The sequence below is a fragment of the Aegilops tauschii genome, chromosome 7 (assembly GCF_002575655.3).
Source record: "Aegilops tauschii subsp. strangulata cultivar AL8/78 chromosome 7, Aet v6.0, whole genome shotgun sequence".
NCBI classification, from domain to species: domain Eukaryota; kingdom Viridiplantae; phylum Streptophyta; class Magnoliopsida; order Poales; family Poaceae; genus Aegilops; species Aegilops tauschii.
Window position 1 is genome coordinate 146,452,100 of NC_053041.3, and position 12,747 is coordinate 146,464,846.

Here is a 12,747-nt window from a genome sequence, read left to right on the forward strand (position 1 = left end):
ATCGTACCACATATCCAAAATTTGAACATGGACTGTACTCGATTTCTCAAAAAAAAAAACATGAATTGCTTTTAGCAATCAGAAACCTAGTTGTTCAATTGCTGAGACTAACTAAAAGTACCCGCAAAAAAAAAAGAGACTAACTAAAAGTGTTTGTACAATGGACAGTAACTAATGAGCAAAAGCTTCAGTGTTACCATCTGCACATGTATACTACACCAAAGGATACAACAAATCTTCAATATCTTAAGATGCCAAGGCTGAACTTGGTAGGGCACCTCCTTGGCACAACCGCACAAGCTGTGCCATACATATCAGTGAGCCCAGAGACACTGTCCTTCTGACAATAATGAACTTTGATTTCATAGTCTCCTCAGAATGAGCAATTAATAGGTAAAACCTAAAGTTGTTCAACAATCCATTTGTCCGCAGGACCTTTCATGATGACGCCGGGAAACCAGACACAAGCCCTTTATCAATGCACAATGTACTCTGGCTCTGAACCGATATCACAGATCAAAATATCAGTCTTGCGGAGACAAGACTCCTCGGATACTTTCAAAAGAACAGATTCTCGCACACCACAGCTTCAGTGTCATGGGCGATCATCTCCTTTTGGTGGTTTCCCAAGACATGCTGAGGCATAATCATCAGCGTGGCCTGGGACAATATCCTTATAAGAATCCACAAGCTTATGTAGAAACTTCTTGGCCAGCAATGCTGTGGTATAGTGGTCCAACTCCACATCCAGTAACCCGTTCTGACTGAGAAGCTTGAACCGCTTCTCAAGGCTATACATGATTAACACTGGCCTTGGAGCAATGTACAATGCCTGCAAAGTGATATCCCTCATCAAGAACTCCAAAACTCGCTTAATCTTTTTGTCAGATAAAGCCAGGATAAGCGCCGCCTTCTTAGTGATCATGAACAAATCATCCTGTCAAAACCTCAGTTTATGTAAAAGTTGCATTTTCCTGGTGAGAACGTTCTTGCGCAAGCAGGCGAGTGTCAAGGTTGGAGGTGAGGGGGTATTTTCCCTGCGCGAGCCGCGGCATACACATCAGGGAGCTCAGGAACACTCTCCTTGTAATACTCAATAAATCTTGACCTGAAGTACCTCTCACTCGCAACAACCAATGAGCAATAGTCAGAACTCAGAAGTCCCTTGCCCTGCAGTATCTTCATGACAATATATCGAGGCTCAAGCCTCGCCTTCAGGCTGTAAGTGATCAGTGCGGGCCTGCGCACGATGTACTCTGGCTGTCGGAGTAAATGATCATGGGTAGCCTAACCGACTCCCCCTGGCTTTTTAAAAATTATCAGGCCGATCGAGCCTTCAAGCACCCAAAGCACGGGGCCGCCTTCCCCTAGCCGGCTGTCTCAGACTACTGGAAGGCGACCCGGCCCTAAAAAACCCTCCCGAAGAGAGCCACAGGATGGCCGACTCCAAAAAGCCGGTCACAGGAGGACCGACTCTAAGAAGCCGGCCACAAGAAGACCGGCTCCCGGCAAGCGGCCAAGATCGCACCCTCAAGGGCTGCACCCACATAACGGTGACGAGACGGGGCGTGGCTACATTGCAGCCTGCCACCCCCGAATCCCGGAGCACGCGTGGCCACAGTGCGCCATACGGGTCGGCCATCCCCCGTCCTGCACGGCACTGTTGCCATGTTGACCATGACGCCACCCACGACAGGCTGTCAGTACGGCCCGCGGGCGGCGGGCCCCTTCAGCCAGAGAGATGCTCGAAGACGGCCAAGCCTCCCCCAGACGGCCTGGGGTGTAGCCGGCTCCCGATGGCCGGCTACCTCACTCCCTCGAAGTATGTGCATCATTAAGGAGACAAGACGAGGTAAGGCTACAGTGAGAGCTGCAGTGTAGCCAAGCTTACCTCGGCAAGGCCCTCGTCATCAGGGGCGAGGCTAAAGCAACCAGCTGCCGGCAAGACCCCCAGGCGGTGGGGCCGGCCTGTCGGCCAAGAGGCCGGCAGCCGGCGGGCCCCAGCGGCCGGCGGAGAAGCCGGCGAATAAAGACACTGACGGCTAGGAACCGCGTCCAGCCAGATTACCATTGTACCCCTGGGGGGTAGGCCTATATAAACCCCCCGAGGCACCCATGCAAAGGGTTGATCTCTTAGAGTTTTAGACACCACATAGAGAGAAGAGGAGAGCTAGCCTTGCCCTTCTTCTTCCTCTAGCCAAACAGCTCAAGGAGCCACTTGTAGCCACTTGTGCTGATCTAGTGACCATGCGGAGACCCCGCAGAGCAGGACTAGGGGTGTTATCTCCATGGAGAGCCCCGAACCTGGGTAAGATCCGCCGGCGTGCATGTCTTCGCCTCATCCCGTTTCCAGGCATCGGCGATGTCTTACTGGCTCCCACAATGATAAGCCACCCATTGGCATATGTCGCACCTACCACCCGACATTTGGCGCCCACCGTGGGGCCAGGTGCAACGTCGTCCGGAGACCTGTTCTGGACGGGAACCCTTTTCCTTCCCAGCGAGCGTAGCCAGCCCGGCATGCCCGATGGCGCTTGCCCCAACGTGTTGCAAGGCGTCAACGACGCCTGCGCGGCGAGCTGCCTCACCGATCTTCTTGGCGAGGCTCGCATCTCCGATGAACCTGCGTCCGACGCGGGCACAGACTGCCCCGAGAGCCACCTCGTCAGCCTCCTCGACCAGCTTCACGTCTCTAGTGAGCCTGCTGTGGACTTGGAGTCGGTCGGCTCCACCGACCCGATGCTTGTCGACTCCGACACAGCATCGCTTGACGCCTTCCCCACCAACGTGGTGATCTTCGACGACCCTCTTCCTCAAGCTGACAGTGGCAGCAGCGCTCTCACCGAGGTGCTGGTCATCAGCCACGGCGCCGCCTCAGGCGAGAACGCCCACGACGCCCTACAAGCGGTGCTACACGACTTGTCCGCCCCCATCCCGGCCGACGCCTATGCCGAGACACTGGAGGCACGCCGCCTCACCCTCATCACGGAGGGCCAGAAGATAGCATCCATGAGATGCCTCACTGAGGCTCACCAGCGCGAAGTCGACCGCGCCGCCTTTGGTACGCCGCCTCCTGGCGGGCCGAGCCGAGCCGGCATCGTCAAGAAGCCCGGCGCAGCCATCGCCAGCATGCTGGGAGCAGACCGCCCAGTCTACGCCACGCCACTCAAGAACCTGCGTGCCGCTCGGGCGGCCGTAGACGAGCTGAACGGGCTGGGGGCCGACGAGCTCCCCTACATGACTAGACGCATCCAGCAGCTGATCGACGCGGCCGCAGAGCGGCATGAAGCCAGCTCCCGCACTGAAAGTCCTCCCCCACGCCGAGAGCACGGCGCGACATCCCGGACGCCGACTGCAGACGGCGCCCGCGCGAAGAAAGACAAGGAGCCGGCTGCTAGCCGCAGTCGGACTCGGCTCACCATCGAGCGCGACGCAGAAGGCCGCCCCCGAGCTGTGGAACGACGAGGCAATCCGCCTCCTCCCCCGCCTCGTGGGGAGAGATACCCCACCCCGCCGCCTATTACGCATCCGACTCTCGGCGGCCGACTAGGCCACCGCGAAGGAGTTGGCGAGAATGACGCCCGCCACCGGATCGACCGCCTAGCGCGATCCCTGGCGCTAGAAGAAGAAGTTGATGTCGGCCCGCCTTGCTTTGGCCCCCGCATCCGCGACGAACCCTTCCCCAAAGGGTTCTCGCTCCCAAGAGACACGCCAAAATACAACGTCTCCGTGAAGCCGGAAGACTGGTTGATCGATTACTCCACCGCAATCCGCATAGCGAACGGCAACAGGCGCGTTGCCGTGAAGTACGTCCCGCTCATGCTTCAAGGCATGGCACACACTTGGTTGAACAGCCTCAAGCCCTACAGCATCAACAGCTGGCTAGACTTCACGGAAGTCTTCATCCGCAATTTCACCAGCACGTACAAGCGGCCTCCCAAGCCCCGCCAGCTCTCCTTGTGCGTCCAAGGGCCCAGCGAATCAACTCACGACTACCTCACGCGTTGGACCGAGCTCCGCAACTCCTGCGAAGGGGTGCACGAGGTTCAAGCCATAGAGTACTTCACCGCCGGGTGCCGAGAGGGCACCCTCCTCAAGCACCGGCTCCTCTGCGACGAGCCGACTACCCTCGACGAGCTGCTGATCATAGCAGACAAGTACGCACAGCCGACTCTTCAATGAAGACCGAGCTTCGAGTCGATGCCTCTGGAAAGGTGCTCGCTCCGGCTCCCAAGACGCCGGCTGGTGACTCCAATCGACGCACTTACCAAAAAAACAACAAGCGCAAGGCCCCTATGCCGCCTTCCACCAGTCGGCAAGTAGCCACAGTCGAAGACGAACAACCTGAGGAGTGGCCAATGCCCAAGAAGCAGAAGGGCGGCAGGCCGGCTTGGCAGCCAGCTTTCTCCTATGAGCAAACCCTTGATGCCCCCTGCAAGTTCCACAGCGGCGCGAAGCCGTCCAACCACACGACTCGGAAGTGTCATTGGCTCACGCGGATCTCCAAAGGCGAAGGGCTGGTGCCGCCTCCACCTGCTGGCCCGCCACCTCCAGCCCCTCAGCAGCCGGCTGCTCGACCAGCAGTCAGAGCCATTCAAGACGATTTCCCGGACGAGCACGCCGCCTACGTCGTCTTTACAAGCCAAACTGAAGACAGGCGCAGTCGGCGCCGACAACACCAAGAAGTCAACGCAGTCGCCTCTAACAACCCAGAGTTTATACATTGGTCTGAGAAGCCCATCAGCTGGAGCCGGGCCGATCACCCAGAGGTGATGGCGTCTCCCGGCTCTTATGCACTAGTGTTAGACGCCACCCTCACGACAGAAAGGCGAGCTGCCCGTTTCTCCCGTGTACTGATTGATGGTGGGAGCAGCATCAACATACTGTACCGCGACACCATGGAGAAGCTTAACATCAAGACGAAGCAACTCATGCCAAGCCGGACTATGTTCCATGGCATCGTACCCGGCCTGTCCTGCTCACCAATCGGCAAGATCAAGATGGATGTTCTCTTCGGAGATAAGGATCACTTCCGCCGAGAGGCAGTCTGGTTTGAAGTGGTGGATCTAGAGAGCCCTTACCACGTGTTGCTTGGCCGACCTGCCTTGGCCAAGTTCATGGTTGTGCCCCACTACGCCTACCTCAAGATGGAGATGCCAAGTTCAAAGGGGATCATCACCATAGCCGGAGACTACAAGAAATCCTCTGAGTGTGATGCAGCCAGCAGCCGGCTGGCCGAGTCCCTCGTGATTGTCGAAGAAAAAAAGATGCTGGACCGAGTCGTGGCCATGGCCGGCAAGCAGCCGGCCCTGTCCCCTGACCCCAAGGAATATGATGCTCAAGGCTCCTTCCAGCCGGCCAAGGAAACAAAGAAGATACCTCTGGACCCGGAGAACCTGGAGAGGTTTGCCGTCATTGGAGCAAACCTGGACAGCAAATAGGAAGGCGAGCTTGTCGATTTACTCCGTGAGAATCGGGATATCTTTGCATGGTCCCCAAAGGACATGCCGGGTGTTCCGAAGGATTTCGCCGAGCACAAGCTACACGTCCGAGCAGACGCAAAACCAGTCAAACAACCTCTTCGCCGACTGCCGGAGGAAAAGAGAAGGATCGTAGGAGAAGAGATAGCCTGGCTTCTGGCAGCCGGCTTCATTATGGAGGTGTTTTTTCCAGAGTGGCTTGCCAACCCGGTCCTTGTATTGAAGAAAAACAATAAATGGCGCATGTGTATAGATTACACCAGCCTCAACAAAGCCTGCCCCAAAGATCCGTTCGCCTTACCTCGAATCGATCAAGTAATAGACTCCACAGCCGGATGCGAGCTGTTGAGTTTCTTGGATGCTTACTCCGGCTACCATCAGATCAAGTTGGATCCAGCCGACCGCCTGAAGACCGCCTTCATCACACCATTCGGAGCTTTCTGCTACCTGATTATGACATTCGGCTTGAGAAACGCCGGTGCCACTTTTCAGCGTTGCATGCAGAAATGCCTCCTCAAGCAACTCGGCATAAATGCCCACGTCTATGTAGACGATATTGTGGTGAAGACGGAGAAGCGCGGCACCCTGCGGGAAGACCTCAGAGAAACATTTGACAACTTGCGCCGGTTTCAGATCAAGCTCAACCCTGAGAAATGCGTGTTCGGAGTACCAACCGGCTAGCTTCTAGGCTTCTTGGTCTCCGAACGCGGCATCGAGTGCAACCCAGTGAAGATCAAGGCCATAGAGAGAATGGAGATTCCTACCAAGCTGCGAGACGTCCAAAATTTTACCGGGTGCCTGGCCTCCCTGAACCGCTTCATCAGCCGGCTAGGAGAGAAGGCTCTCCCACTGTACCGACTCATGAAAAAGTCCACCCACTTCGAGTGGAACGACCAAGCAGACCAAGCTTTCCACGAGTTGACGAAGATGCTGACCACGCCGCCTGTCTTGGCGGCTCCGACTGAGAAAGAGCCCATGCTCCTTTACATCGCCGCGACTAGCCGAGTGGTCAGCACAGTTATTGTGGTCCAACGCCCAGAAGAAGGCCGGGCTCAGTTAGTCCAGAGGCCGGTGTATTATTTGAGCGAAGTACTGTCCACCTCGAAGCAAAACTACCCGCACTACCAGAAGATGTGCTATGGTGTATACTTTGCCGCCAAGAAGCTGAAGCCCTACTTTCAAGAGCATCCCATCACGGTCGTATGTACTGCCCCGCTTGCCGAGATCATAGGCAGCCGGGATGCATCCGGCCGGGTGGCCAAGTGGGCCATTGCGCTGGCTCCTTACACGATCTTCTACCAGCCTCGCACCGCCATCAAGTCCCTAGCATTGGCCGACTTCCTTGTCGACTGGGCCGAGACCCAGTTCCTACCGCCGGCTCCCGACTCCACTCATTGGCGGATGCACTTCGATGGATCCAAGATGCGCACCGGCTTGGGAGCCGGCAACGTCCTCACCTCTCCCAAGGGCGACAAACTCAGATACACATTACAAATTCATTTTGCCGGCTCCAACAACGTGGCCGAGTACGAGGCGCTCATACACGGGCTCCGGCTAGCCAAAGAGCTCGGCATCCGCCGGATCCTGTGCTATGGCGACTCGGATTTGGTAGTCCAGCAATCATCCGGCGACTGGGACGCCAAGGACGCAAACATGGCGAGCTACCGATTCCTCGTTCAGCAAATCAACGGATACTTTGAAGGATGCGAGTTCCTCCACGTGCCACAGGCCGACAACGAGCAAGCAGATGCCCTGGCACGAATCGACTCCACCCGACAAGCTATACCAACCGGCGTCTCTCTCCAACGCCTCCTCAAACCGTCTGTCAAGCCGTCTCCAGAATCAGACTCCATCTTCGTACCGGCTGCCCCTGATGCAGTCGGATCCGACTTGGGGAACCCACCAGGCGGCTCGGGGACTTCGACAGGCGGCCCGGGGACTGCCGTAGTCGCACCCGGCTCGGGGACTTCACAACCCGGCCCAGGGACCGCAACGACACAACAGGCGGTGGCCGACTCCAACTCTTCACCACCCAACCCACCCACCCTGGTCGCAGTAGCCGTATTGGCAATAGAAGAAGTCACAGCTCCATCATGGGCCCAACCCATCCTCAACTTCCTGGTAAACAGAGAGCACTAGGGCCCCCATGCTACCTTTTGTATTAAGTACAAGACAACGGGCCCCCCGAGGAGCACTCGGGGACTACCATCTTTTATCTATGTATGATGAGTGTCGTACCTATGAATGTATTACTACATTTGTTTTTCTGTCCGGCACCGGGTTCGACCAGTCGCCCCGGGGACTTGCCGCCTTGAGTTATATTGAAGTTCTACCTGCAGTCAGACAAGTAGTGTGCCGGCACCCAAGCCCTCTCTTGTTGAAAGTCGCAGCTCGAAGAATCGACTGTCCGACTGGCAAGAGTCAAATGCAGGAAAGGATGCCCACACGAAAAAACGACTAAGGACTAATGAACTTATATAACACAAGCCGGCCTCCCACCTCGCCTACCGGCTGTCAGAACAGCCGGCTGGCCGGCTTCCCATTCACCTTGCTACAATCCAAGAAAGCTAGAGTACTTGCCCTCCCAAACGGCCAAGCCCTTTCCCAGCCACAGACTGCAGAGCAGCCATCCGGCTGGGAAGGCGGTGACCAAGGGAGGGCGGCAAAGGAAACAGCCAAAAGGATGAAAAGCAAATACAATCGGAAGCCAAACACATGCATGATTATATTTACACAAAAGGCCTTCGAAAGGCCGGCATTCAACATAGTTTGAATACACCCCCAGTGGGTGGAACTGTGCAAACTTAACAAATACTGTTCAAAGAGTAATAAACAGGAAAGCAAAGGTGGTAGACCAGGCTAAAGGTGCAACAGGAGAGCCAGGCAGGTCAGTGGAGACGGCAGTGCTGGCTGGAGGAGTGGCCGGCTGGCGAGTCTCGGCTTGGTCATCACCGGCTGCAGGCGGCGCGCTTGCACGCGCCTCGTTGCTGGAGGCACGATCAAGCTGAGGCTAGTCGGCTGCTCCATCGTCTGGCAAGGCGTCTTCACCATCCCCTCCCTCCTCCTCTCCGCCCTCGTCGCTGGAGTCGATCTCCTCCGCCGAGTCCTCACCATCCGCTGGGTTCAGCCCAAACCACTCCTCTGGCTGAGCAACGCCGTCATCATCCACCTCAGGGGCAAAGGCACTGGTGTCGGTGTAGTCGGCGATCGCCGAGGCGCGCTGGATGATAGCCGGCCGCACCGCCTCCAGCTCCTCGTCGGCCTCCTGCCGCTAGGTGGCTAGCTGGTCCAAACTCAGCTCAGGATACCAAGCTCGGACGAACTCCAGCGCCCGCCTGGCGCCTGACCGAGCTGCAGAGGCTTTCCAGGCCTCGAAGCGGCCAACCGCTACCTCCAGCCAGTCGGCAGTCCGACTGGGGGTACGGGGAATCACCTCGCCAGGCCAGAGGGCGGCCAGCACTTGCGCCCCAACGCCCTGAAGACGGCGGAGCATGCGGTGAGCCGGCTGGAGGCGGGCCTGGATCGCCAGAAGCTGCTCCTCAAGCGACCGGCGAGCATCCGGCGCGATCTCAGCACCAGCCTGCCTTTGCGCCTCGCGGTGAGCCTCGACAATTTGGTTGGCGGCAATTGAGTAACCAGGGAAGTACTCTGCACAATTAAGAAAGGAAGAGAAAAAACACAAAGTCAGAAAATGGACCAAATGGCAGGCGGCAAGCAAAGGAACGAAGAAGAAGGCGGCCTACCGTCAACCAAATCTTCGATCTGGCCGTAGCCATTAATCAGCGATTGCCTTGCCTCAGCCCAGCCCGCCGCCTCGGTCTCGTATTCGGCTTGGAGGGCGGCCTCGCTGTCCTGCGCCGCCTTCAGTGCCGCCTTATGGCTCTCTTCCTGGTCGGCCAGCCTCTTGACCAAGCGGTCACGCTCCTGAGCTAAGGCGTTGCACTCAGCTTCCTTGGCACGAAGGGCGGTCTGGGCCCCACCCAACTGCTCCCTCAGGTCGGCATTGGCCTCTGCAGATATGGCAAAGAAGAAAAAAGCAATAAGAAAGAAGTCGTCAGGAAAGATCTGGCCCGACTGCTCAGCAGTCGGCCTGAATCTCGGGGACTACACCCAGTGGGTGCGCTGACGCGCCCCCACGTGAGATAAAAAATAAAGCACTTACTCCGGCTCTCAGTCAGATGAGTGGTCTTCTGGTTCAGCTCCCAGACCTGGGAGTTGAAGGTAGCCGCGCGGAGGTTGTGATAGTCCTGCAAATAGGACAGAGGAGCGAATAAGAACAAGATAGCAATCGAAGTCTACTAAGAAGTTCCAAGCCGCCTGCTCAGCAGCCGACTCAGAACTCGGGGACTACACCCAGTGGGTGCGCTGATGCGCCCCCACGGAAGAAATTAAGAACAAGAAACAAAAAAGCGGGAAGACTCACCCGAATGGCCGTCCGTGTCACGAGGAACTCTTGATTATACTGCCTCAGCACGGCGGTCTGGGATTGAAGCCGGTTCTGGACTTCTTGCGTCGCCACGTTCAGCACGGCCGTCCCACCACCCGGTGTCCACCACGAGCTGGCGCTAGGCGTCTCCAGATCCTGGGCCGACGAGCTAGAGCCCGCGGCCTTCTGCGGGTCCGGCGCCGAAGTCGCCTTCCCCGCGCGCTGGCGCGATGGCGACCGGACCACAAGGTCTGCCCTCGCAGCCGGCTCGCCCCCAGCCGGTTGCACGGGCGGCGCGCTAGGCCGGCTGCCTTGGTCCGCCCCAGTCGGCGATGGTGGTGCCGCCTCCCTCTCCTGGACGACGACGTCGTCCTCCTCCCTCTCCATCCCCAGCTGGTCGCCACCGGCTTCCTCCGGCGGGGGCTCCGGGATCTCGGGCGCCACATCACGCAGGGGGACGACAAGCAGGGCCTCCGCTGCCCTCTCTGCGGCTGCAGCCTCCGCCTGGGCCTTGGCCGCCGCGTCGGCTTGTGTCGCCGCCGACTCCTCTGCCATCTCCTGCGCCGCCTTGGCAGCGGCCGTCCTCAGCTCCTCCGCCTCCCGCTTCTCCCGCGCATTCCGCTCCGTCGCCACTCGAAGCTCGGCACGGGGATCCATGCGGCGGGCTCTTGCGGATCCTCCCGCCGCTCCAACCACGGAGGCGGCAGCGGTCCGCTCAAGAGAAAGCGGAGCCCTGTTTGATGAATCAAGACAAGGACTCAGAAAAATATCAACAAAAAAGAAGAAGGAATACGCGAGAGAATTGACACTTACGCCGAAACCTTTTGTGGCCGCTTCACCACCTTGCGGAAGCGGGCCGCCTTCGCGGCTGCCTCGTCCCGCTGGGCGCCGCCGCCGTGCTCTTGGGCCTCTTCGGCCGACTGCCGAATAGGCTCGGCGCAGCCCGGCGCTTCTGCGCGCCGCCTCGGACAGCCGGCGCGGCAGATGAACTGGCGCCATGATCGGACTCCGGCTCGCGGCGCGGGACGACTTTCGCCTCGTCATCATCCGGCCAGTCGTCGAAGCCAGCTCCAAGCCCGGAGCCGCCTGCCTCGCCGCCTCCCCCCACGGTGTTGTCATCCAGAGCGGCCGCCCCCCAAGTCGGGGTCGTCCAAGTCGTGCGTCACCCGGTCGGGGAGATATTGGCGCTCCACCCCCGCTGCCCCGGCTGCCGGTCGAAGGAGGGGGCTCTGCCAAGACAAACCGACTGGTCAGAGTCGGCCAAGAGAAACTTGGTGACAAAAGTAAAGAAGAGAAGAAAAAGAAAGCTTACCATAGGCGGGGGATTGGCACGGGAGTACGGCTCCTTGCCAAACTGCCACTCGTCGGTGAGCTTGCAGTTCGCGAGATAGTTCACCATGAGAGCTACCTCGGCATGAGGCATCTCCTTGGTGCACATCCGACTCGGATCGAGTTGGCCGCTCATTTGACAAATCATATGAGGACGGCCTTGGAGCGGGAGCACCCGGCGCACCACGAAGGCGGCCAGCAGGTCGGGCCCGGTCAGGCCCTCCGACTGGACCATTACCCAGAGTTGCGTGACGGCGGCGGCTCCAGCAGGCGACAGTGTTCTGGCCCGATAGGACCACTGGGGCCGCCTCCCAGCCGGCGGGCCGGCTACATAAGCAGGCAAGTTGACGAAGTCACCTTGCGGAGCGACGTTCTTCACATAGAAGTAGGATTTCTGCCAGAGCTTCACTGACTGGATCAGCGTGATGGGAGGAAAAGGGTTGTCGGCTACCGGCCTCCGCACCACGATGAAGGCACCGCTCTGAGCAGGCACGCCCTGCATGGCGGTGCCGAGCTTGGACTGGAAGAATCCCCCCCAGAGCTTGAGGGTGGGAAGGACGCCCTCGCACAAGGTGACGAAGGCAGACAGCAGCACCACCGTGTTTGGAGTGAGGTGGTGCGGCTGGAGCTGGTAGAATTCAAGGAAGGAGCGGAAGAAGCCGCTCGCAGGCAGGCCGAGGCCACGCAGGAAGTGTGAGCGGAAGATAACCTGCTCGCCCTCCTCCGGCGCCGGCGAGATCTCCCTCTCCGGCGCAAGACGGACCCGCACATGGTCCCTGCCGAGTAACCGCCGCGTCTTGCGGAGGAAGTCGATGTGGTCCGCGTGGACGTTGGAGCCGTCCCAGTCTCCGCCGTGCAACATGAGGGCAAGAAGTCGAGGAAAAAGGCGCGGCGACGGCGAAACCACGGGCCCGCGGCGGCGAAGCTGCGGGGTAGTGCGATGACTAGAGGGACGGCGCGGCAGTGAGGGGCTGCAGCGACGGAGAGAAAGAAGAAGAAGATGGCGGAGCGAGGGTGAGCGTGCGAGCGTCTGCCGCTCCCCTGCTCCCCCTATTTATAGCCTCGTGCGGCGAAGCCGAGGAGGCGAGGCGTGGGGGGGACGTGGGATTAACTGCGCCCACTCCCCCACGTCCCACGATTATTGCGCCCTAACGGCGTGCGGAAACTGCCATAGGAAGGCGAACGGCCCGTTTTGGGCCACAGAAGATCCAGACCTAGGCCTAGGCATGGAAGTGGCGGGCCCCGGCCTGCGGCGACGTCCCATCACGCGCGTGGGCTGGCAGGCTATTCGAGCCGGAGGGCGCCATGTGGCGCGCGGGCGGCAAGCGGCCGGCCCGCAGCCTGGCGTGCGCGCCAGCTGGTTCCCGCCTTCACACTTCAAAACCTCACCAAGACGGCGCACCTGATCAAAGCCGGCTGCTAGCTGCTGGCTCTTCAAGATAGGAAGCTGATTGAGCTTCTCGTCCTCCTTTCAGCCTCGAAGCCCAACCAGCTTCGGGGACTACTGTCGGA

General features: G+C 58.9%; 1 protein-coding gene across 1 annotated transcript in view; it reads right to left on the reverse strand.

The window, feature by feature from the left end:
- Window positions 1-1,008: 1,008 nt before the first annotated feature.
- LOC109764386 (transcription termination factor MTERF8, chloroplastic-like) overlaps window positions 1,009-12,747 on the reverse strand; it is a 47,432-nt gene continuing 35,693 nt past the window's right edge. Inside the window, exon 2 of the mRNA XM_020323222.1 lies at window positions 1,009-1,260. Within this exon, the coding sequence (XP_020178811.1) occupies window positions 1,009-1,260 (252 nt within the window). The remainder of the gene's footprint in view (window positions 1,261-12,747) is intronic.